Here is a 9,404-nt window from a genome sequence, read left to right as displayed (position 1 = left end):
CTTAACCCTCATGTTGTCCTCGGGTCAAATTTGACCCATTTTCAAAGTTTCTATATCATAAATTTGGGTTTCTTGTAACCAAATTGCCCCAAAATAACATGGATGGTTCCATATGACGCTCTTCACAAAGGAAATTAAGAATCAGATCTCTATTTTCATAGAATTTTGGGTGTTGTATTCAATTTTATAGCATTATCCTGACTAAACTTTGACATATCTGTGATTATCCATTACCTTCATTCCTCTGATCTTAACTATTAGTCAAAATCATTCATAATTTCTGCTATTTTCTTAAACACAAATATAAAATGAGGTTTATTCACCATGAATTCCAAAAAATAAGTGTACAAAGTAATAAGCGACAAAAACGTAAAAAAAAACAAAACAAGCATAACGTGGGGAAAACAGCAACATAAACATAAAGACAGTGTCTAAAAGAGTGTTAATTTTGACCCGGGTAGGACAACACAAGGTTTAAAACGCAACATCAATACCAATGCTAACAAAAAAATTTAATATTGTAATGTGATGTAAATGTAATTTTACTGCAAGTTGGTAGATATACATTATTCTTAATTCTGGGACAGATAGGGGTAATGGAGGTTGCAGCAAAGTGCACAGAAGGTTATGTAGTGCTTTAAATGTACTTGTTGAAAGTAAAAGACTAGTCACAGGTCTGTAGTCTATCTGCTGTTTGAAAACTATCCTTGATCAATTATTCAACATGGTAATATCAATTTACTGTTTGCCTGTTTTAGCCGTTACCATGGCAGAAACTCGTGCATTATTAACCATTTTGGTGTCTAGTTTTTGTACTCGGGGTATTTTCAGCCCCTTTTGACACGTCAATGGGGATATTATTGTTTGATAATTGCATACCACTATGGCTTAGGCTGAAAGAGCGCGTCTGGCTTCTCTGAAAGGGATGTGAAACATGTAAGACAGTCTTGTATTTCAATGGAGGGGCCAAAAGTGAATCAGGAGAAAGAAAAGGCTGGAAAAACAGTTAGGTTTAGAGTAGCATCTGCCAACAGCGGCCGGGTCTTGGCGGAGGTGTTCAAGGATGAAACGGCCTGGTGCGCCTCAGGGTCGGACTCGGTGGACTCTGACTGCACCAGCAGCCCAGAGACAGAGCAGGGGGGCCTGCCCCTCACCAGCGAGGCCAACAGCCACCTGAATGGTCTGGTGGTGGAAACTACTGTGGACGAAAATGGCTGTGAACCTGATGACCTGCTTTTGTACGCAAGTGCCAAGCGAGAGATGCTTTTCAGCAACAAGCGGATCAATATCTGCAGCAAGAATGGGACCATACGGGGAGTAAGGAACAAAGTGAGCGCAGGCCAAGAGCTTTTCAACAACCTCTCCATGATGTACTCTGTAAGTAGCTCTGGCATAGGTGGAACAGAGTTTCAAAATGGTTTATCGCTTTCTTTTTATTGCATGTTGATTCTGCTGTGATCAGATTGTTTGAGCCAAAAAAAACAAGCAATTCAAGGCTGTTTCTTCATGCATGTGGCCATATCGGAATTGAAGATGATCTAAAACTATGAATCCCTATAAAGAGTATTCACCTTGGTGAGGTGCTTGTTCCGTCATAACCTTTATTCTCTTTCCCTTTAAGGGTTCCCTTCATCATCAGAAAAGGAGACCCTGGGAAAAGGAGTAAACAGTTTGGAAGTAGCAGTTTAACAATGTGGTCAACAGGAAGAGATAGCCCTGTGGCTAAAGATTGTCTTGCAGTGTGGTCTACACTTAATTAAAAACTATCCGGTTAAAACAAACTCTTCATATAAGGAGGGCTACAGCTTTACCGTCCAGTCTGTTCAAGTTCTTTGATTTAGATTCATCTACCTGATAAGGATAAAAACAATGTTAATGACTCACTTTAATGTAGTTGTAAGCACATATATGTGTCTGTCAAAGGTGCACTATGAGTTCCTGCATGGCGTCACTCATCCCATGTTTCTGTAACTGTCATGACTAACTGACTAATACTACGTTTACACGTGACTGGCTATTTTCATAAATGGACATTTCAACCTCTCCGTATTCAAAAATACCATTGTGCGCAGCCGTCAGTTTTCAGAAAAGTGTTCGTTTACATGTACCGTGTATATATGCCGTCAAGAGCATGCCAAACCTGTAGGTGGCAGTGTAACAAGAAGCTCAAGCCCACGTTAGCCAATCAGAATCCCGAAAATAGCGACAACAGCAACGAATCATTTCCTCTCTCTTCTCTTCCTCACTTCCTTGGCTGCCTAAACCTCCGTTTGTCTCAGTTTACATGCAAACGTGCAAACAAAGTTTTTCAAAATCTCCACTCTGGCTGGAGGTTTTAGAAAGACTCGTTTTCAGAGGCGAATTCTCCATTTGCGTGTAAACGAAGGGCACAAACGAAGGGAAATTCAGTTTTTCAAAATAACCATGTACGTGTAAACAGGGCCTAACTGTCACTAACCCCCACACCCTCCCCCTACCATCTTGTCGGTGATTGGCTGGAGTGGTTTGTTGTATTTTGGTGCACAGCCTGTGCCCCTAGTGTTTGTTTGACGTTTACAACCCCTGTGTTGTCTCCTGAGAACGGGCTTTTTCACAGTGTATTCAGGGGGCAGGCAGCTAGCGGATCAAGGAGTGATGCCTACTATTTAAGACAAAAATGTAATTGTGCTGAAACCATGCAGGAACTCACAGCGCACCTTTAAGTTCATACAGTTATACTCATTTGAAACCTCTCATATAAACTATTTCTAAATGTATAAAACATCAACAAAACAGTAAATATGTGTAACAGGTTTTATGGATACTGCTAAACTGTGCCCATGCATTTATATCACTAAAGGCAAGTAGTCTGTCACTTAAACAACTTAACAAACTAAGTTCATTTGCCCTACTGAGATTTTGAATAGGTTTCTGAAAATGTTTTTGTATTTTTTTAAGATGTGTATAGTGTCAGAATTTCATATGATTTTGATATGTGGTGGAGTCTCTCTCATGGCATTTAGCTGAGTTATGTAAACATGCATGTTTTCTAAGTATTTTTTAATGCTTTTCATACTAGACTGGTTGTCCTTCATGTTATTTCTTATCCATAATTCCACATATAAACTGTAACTATAAAAACTTTACTTTGTTTTAAGAAGTTGATATTTACTTATTTTGTATTGCTCTATTGCAGCAGATTTTATCTTTGGTAGCCTACACATGGTTTCTGGAAACAGTTGCTGCCATGTTCTTTCATTTAATAAACATTTACAAAGGTTTAATACTGAACACACACTGAAACATTACTAATGTAACTGTTGGTAACAACTGTTAATCAGTAATGTAGGTGCTGTAGCTCCTTGTTGGCTCCATAAAATACTGCAGTCCACAGCAGCACGCAATCACATAACCAAGATTTATCAGTTGAAAATGTAAGACTGAAAGTGCGGATTCTATCACTGCTGTAATTTAGTTTACTACACTGCTTTTTTATCAAACACCTAACAGGAAAAGTGATAAAATAGCATCATAATAATAACGCGGGTTAGGAACACTTTCCAGCACTAATGTATAATTTACTTTATGTTGTGTGTTTCATGAGGTTTCATGATGTCCCAAACACTTTATCTCTATACCTTCTATTAAAAAAATGTAAAGACTAAAAAGGTGTGATAATAACCCGGATGTATTACATTATCTTATCGATTTATAATAGCATTACTCCTGGATATTTTATGTTGTAAGGTTTAAAAGAGGAAATCAACCACAAAATCGAAAAAAATGTTTGTTCTATACTAAAGCAGCTTCTTGGACCAGTTTAATTGGGATATATGGCGGCATAACAACCCATAAGCTCCACGTTTTAAATACAATCAATTTTCATGAAATATCACGTAGAAAAAAGCGACATATTTAATCATCTTAAAACACTGTTAATGGACCACCAACAAAAAATGTCAACCGACCATCTATTCAAGTCTCGGTGCTCTCTCCAGCTTAGCCAAACCTCGTCTCTATTTGTATAGACGTTCTCTTCGCGTTCTCGTCATAACTGGAGACTTTAAGACTCAGTTTTAGGGTGGAATTTCCTTTAAGTGACCGATGTATGCAACAACACTTCACCGCACACCTGCCTCAGTCAGCACCACGGACAGCAACCGTGCCAGCTCTCCGCAGACCGCGAACAACGGCGCCGTCACCGCCTGCACACTGCATACACAGCGGGGGCCGGAGGGGCAGGGCATGCTCATTTTATAATGATTACCACCTAATACAGCATGATCTACGATTATGTTACTGCGGCACTGACAGTTAAACAGTGGAGGGCAAGATGCTGGATATCCTAAAGTAACCCCCCCGCTTTTTTTTGTTGTTAGTTTCTCAGCCACCGGAAAGATCCCTTTATTTTGATCAACATGCCTCCGTCGACTCGTCTTGGGCTTTTCCTCGGGTGGAGTGGCTCTAAATGGTAACAGATGTAGTGCGCGTCTCACAAGTAGCTGTAATGGTTGAGGGTCTCTGCAGAGCAAGGTAGTGAAATATCTTCCTACTCCACGCCCTATCATTATTAGGCTGTCAATAGCTGCCCAGCACCATGTCCCCTCTAGCATCGGCTGCGACAGCGAGTGAAAGCAGTACGACCACCGTTTTCGAGGAGGACACCAGAGAGGAGGTATTCTTTTCTAGCATCCCTTAAATGAGTAAATGCCTTTTTGTGATGTTCTGTTTGTCAGATCTTGGCGCATGGGGCTTTAACGGATCCATGTGCACAATGTTCAGAATGTAACAGACTGCAGGGGAATTATTTGCATAGGCATTCGATCTTCCAAATAATATCCATGGTTACAGTTTGACATAGGAGAATTGATATGATTTTGTAAGGCTACATTAACAATTTCAGAGTAAAATGGTTGGACACGTGATTGGTAATCCTAGCATCTTTACCTGTCTTTCATCTGTCATCTGCTGTAGAGGCCCAGCTTATCTCTCTCCTGCACTTTGCTAATGGCATGAAATGTCCCCAGAGCTGAAAGAACTTTGTTGTTATCTACTGTCTTTGCAAGGGAATTTCTAATATAAGAGTGATATATTTGGATGACCCGCATTACATTTTAGCCCAAGTCTGTTAATAATCCGTATTGTGTCGCAAGATGTTGCAGTGATTAATCAGCAGTAATGTACACTGCGACAAGCAAAAATCACATTTTAGGTAGATGATAAAGTATATGATAACAGTTTGTATCACTTCCTCTTTTGTTTTGTTTCTGCTTTGACTCAACAGCAAAGACCCCTGAAGCAATCTCTGAGCAAGTCACTATGTCGGGAGAGTTTTTGGAAATGCCTGCTCCTGTCCATTCTAATGTATGGCTGCATGGGAGCAATGGTTTGGTGTCATGTCACCAAGGTGACCCGCCTCACCTTTGACAGTGCCTTCAAAGGGAAATCCATGATGTACCATGACAGTCCCTGCTCTGATGGCTATATCTACATCCCTCTGGCCCTACTGGGCATGCTCTATTTAGTCTATCTTGTGGAGTGCTGGCACTGTCACGTGAAGAATGAGCTGCAGCACAAAGTGGATGTGGAGGGCATCTATGAGCGCAACCAAAGAATGCAGCAAGCTAAACCCTGCATCTGGTGGAAGGCCATCAGCTATCACTATGTTCGCCGAACACGACAAGTCACACGCTACCGCAATGGAGACGCTTACACTAGCACCCAGGTTTACCATGAACGTGTCAACACCCATGTGGCCGAAGCTGAATTTGACTACAGTCACTGTGGTGTCAAAGATGTTTCCAAACAGCTGCTGGGCTTGGAGAAGTCTGCTCTTACTAAGATGCGGTTCACCAAGTGCTTTAGTTTTGCCAACGTAGAGTCTGAGAATTCCTACCTTACACAACGAGCAAGGTTTTTCACTGACAATGAGGGTCTTGATGATTACATGGAAGCCAGGGAGGGCATGCACCTAAAAAACATTGACCTGAAGGAGTACGTTATTGTGCTGCCTGACCCAGAGCACCAGCCCTGGTATTTGTCCCACTATGTCTTCTGGTTTGCCTCATTCCTCACTTTCTCCTGGCCTCTCAGAGTCTTTACGGAGTATCACACTGCATATGTCCACTATCGCGTTGAGAAGCTCTTTGGGCACGATTACCTCCCTGTGACCCCATGTGAGGATCGGCCATATTGCCGTCGTATCCCTCGTGTTAACACCATAGACAGTACAGAGTTGGAATGGCACATTCGGTCCAACCAGCAACTGGTGCCCAGTTACTCAGAGGCTGGCCTGATGGACCTGGCCCAGTGCCCGACCAGCTTCAGTGGGATACGTCAGAATTGTGAGCGCTGCCACAGAGCCATCAGCTGCTCCTCAGTGTTCTCCAGGAGTGCCCTCAGCATCTGTACAGGGGCCAGCTCCCGCATCCCCTTCAGCGGCAGTCGCTTCTCCTTGGCGCGGCGCTACGGCTCCCAGCGCAGCTGCTTCTGGAGGAGCGGCAGTTTGGATGACCCAGAGAGTCCCAGCGAAAACACCCGCTGTCTATCAGAGCGCCTCAACACAGATGACGAGGAGCCCCCGGAATATGATGACGCACTTTGCTACCCAGTGCTCATTATCCACTGTAGCGAGAATTGCCACAACCACAGGTCTTTCCACAGGAATGGCTCCTGTGTGGAGACTTCCTTGTGACTATGCAGTCACTGACAAAACACAGTGGCATTTCTGTAGCATACAAACACTTTGGACATCAGAAACAGAGTGTGTAAACGAGTCTTAATGTGAGATACTCAGATTCATGCGGTATTGTCATGCTATCTTAAACAAATGCCTGAATCCTGAATGTGAATGTGTGAATCACCAAAGCAATAACAGTGATTAGTGAGTGGAGAACAAAGCGATGGTGGTATGTGAGCCTACTAGGATACACACACATGGTAAAATGATATCTGCTTGGCTTCCAATGAAAACCAAGCAGACTAAGACTGTTACACTGTACATGATTGCCATAGCTTTTAAGGTCTAGTATGTGCTGTACGTATGAAACTGAAGCTGCAGTTACCTCGTAAGACCTTTTCAGAGGCCACGGACAAGATGGGCAGGTTCAAACATCTCATTCCTTTAGTGAAATCTCAGTAACACAAAAACATCACAGCTGACCAGTCAGATAATCACAGCAATAACTGTAAAAAATAAAAAACCATCTCAAATGAAAAAGTAAAAGGAGGTAAATCAATGAAATACGTTGCGCTTATGCATTTCACAAAGAGACATTGGTCAACATGGAAACCTCCAATCCAAAAGAGACAAGGGATCTCTTGGATGCTTTTACTCATTGTTATACCAATCTATGATGTATGATATTTTACATTACTTATGTGAAGTGTTGTAATTTTTTTTTATCAACATGCCTCGTATATTTCTACTTCAGTTAGTGACTTTCTGCATCCTCCAGAATGCCTTTTGACAACTGCAGAAAACAGGTATAAACTTATTTACAGCTGTGGGCTTTATGTGTTGTTGCATAGTTACATAAAAATAGTAAAAACATAGTGAGAAAAAATAAGTGCTTGTGCTTCACAGAGCAAACCTGTTTTGCAGTTGCAGTGCATTCTGGTCTATGTAAGCTGCTTTGGTATAACTATGATGCTTCTTCTACAATGGATTCCTCCCTATTTGACTGTTGACTGTTGGTGCTAATATGGCAGCTCCAGAGAGAAACTTAGCTTTCTTTTGGATGTCGATGTTTACAGTTGATTTTTTTTTTAAAACCTTTTTGTCCTACAAACCTCCACTGTAGATGTTGGAATGATCTAAATGTGATGACACATTGTCACGGTTTTGATATCTGCAAGGAAACACAAAAACAGAGTCAGAAAGGCTTTTAACATTGTTACAGGGTTTTAGGCTGGATTTTGTGCTTTAACATTTTACACCTGATTTGTCTTGACTGACCCAGAAACGGGAACATTGTTGGAGCAGTAACACTGTCTAGTCATATGAGCCTTCACCTTAAAGGTCCCATGACATGGTGCTCTTTGGATGCTTTTATATAGGCCTTAGTGATCCCCTAATACTGTATCTGAAGTCTCTTTCCCGAAATTCAGCCTTGGTGCAGAATTACAGCCACTAGAGCCAGTCCCACAATGAGCTTTCCTTAGTATGTGCCATTTCTGTGTCTGAAGCTATTGAGGAGGAGGGGGAGGAGGGAGAGGCAAATTCTCTGGGCGGGCAAAGCAGAGAAAGGGGAGGTAACCTTGCTCTTTATGACCTCATAAAGAGAAGATTCCTGATTGGTCCATCTGAGCTTTCATTTTCTCAAAGGCAGAGCAGGATACCCAGGGCTCGGTTTACACCTATCACCATTTCTAGCCACTGGGGGGCCATAGGCAGGCTGGGGGAACTCATATTAATGTTAAAAAACCTCATAAAGTGACATTTTCATGCCATGGGACCTTTTAACAAACTGAAACACATCATGAAAAAACAATCATCCATGATAAATTAAGCAAGTACATTTTGTCTTAAATAAAATAAAATATTCTAACTCCTGCCACGATAAAACCGGCCGGCAACTGTGGTACAAACACATATACATGTCATTGCATTTATCTTCTGGGTTTACATTGAATATACAATACATTTGAATAGGTGGATGTCACATAAGTCACTAGTCACAGTGTGGATTTAACTACAAAAAAATCATAAAGTCATTAAATCCATGCTCAAATGTGCATAATTTCCTTGTGCTAAGATAATTTGTTAATAACCATAAAACATACCTGAATGTAAACCACCAGCATATATGATATATTGTACTATATGTCCATTATGTGTAAAGGAATATTTGCTCAATTTTGTATCCATAAAATGGTGATTTACTGTCCAGTGTATATTGAATATGCCCAGAGACTGAAAGAGAAGAGCAACACACACACACACACACACACACACACACCATGTTTCCGAAAGAGACTTTGGATGTTAACATTTGATACATCTGGAGGATCCCTGACAATTTTGAGTGGAGTTTACAGGCAGTATATGCAAGGATGTAAATGCACTTATGTTTACACATGGATATCACACAAACTTTATACTGACTTTTTAACAGGAACATGTTGTATGCATCCTAGCAAATAACATTGTTTTCTTACATTGTTTTTAATAATGTGGTGACACCAGTATTATGCACTTGAAGTGACACTAGAATTGTAGTGAAACTGAATGTTGATGTAAATACCCTTACAATAATAAAGTATTCCAGCTGATATATTGACAAGTGCATAGCTGCTCGGGCATAAAACAATACATGACCCTTAAAGTTCTAGTAAACTGTTACAAATGTTCTTGTTGTCATTATAACCAAATGGGCTGTATACATAATTTGAATAATACATTCTAATACATATATATATACAAA

The 9,404-nt window shown here is 40.9% G+C and overlaps 2 protein-coding genes across 2 annotated transcripts; both read left to right on the top strand.

Moving 5' to 3' along the window:
• The first annotated feature begins 337 nt into the window (after positions 1-337).
• grxcr1b (glutaredoxin and cysteine rich domain containing 1 b) lies at positions 338-2,133 on the top strand. Its single transcript, XM_028566677.1, has 2 exons — positions 338-1,377; positions 1,622-2,133. The coding sequence occupies exons 1-2, from the start codon at positions 958-960 to the stop codon at positions 1,664-1,666; spliced, it is 465 nt and encodes a 154-aa protein (XP_028422478.1). The 5' UTR covers positions 338-957; the 3' UTR covers positions 1,667-2,133.
• A 2,329-nt stretch (positions 2,134-4,462) lies between these two features.
• LOC114546782 (transmembrane protein 151B-like) lies at positions 4,463-7,482 on the top strand. Its single transcript, XM_028565837.1, has 2 exons — positions 4,463-4,654; positions 5,264-7,482. The coding sequence occupies exons 1-2, from the start codon at positions 4,577-4,579 to the stop codon at positions 6,671-6,673; spliced, it is 1,488 nt and encodes a 495-aa protein (XP_028421638.1). The 5' UTR covers positions 4,463-4,576; the 3' UTR covers positions 6,674-7,482.
• The last annotated feature ends 1,922 nt before the right edge of the window (positions 7,483-9,404 follow it).

The sequence above is a fragment of the Perca flavescens genome, chromosome 20 (genome assembly GCF_004354835.1).
Source record: "Perca flavescens isolate YP-PL-M2 chromosome 20, PFLA_1.0, whole genome shotgun sequence".
NCBI classification, from domain to species: domain Eukaryota; kingdom Metazoa; phylum Chordata; class Actinopteri; order Perciformes; family Percidae; genus Perca; species Perca flavescens.
The sequence above is the reverse complement of the archived record's forward strand: the minus strand, read 5'-3'. Positions and strand labels throughout refer to the sequence as shown.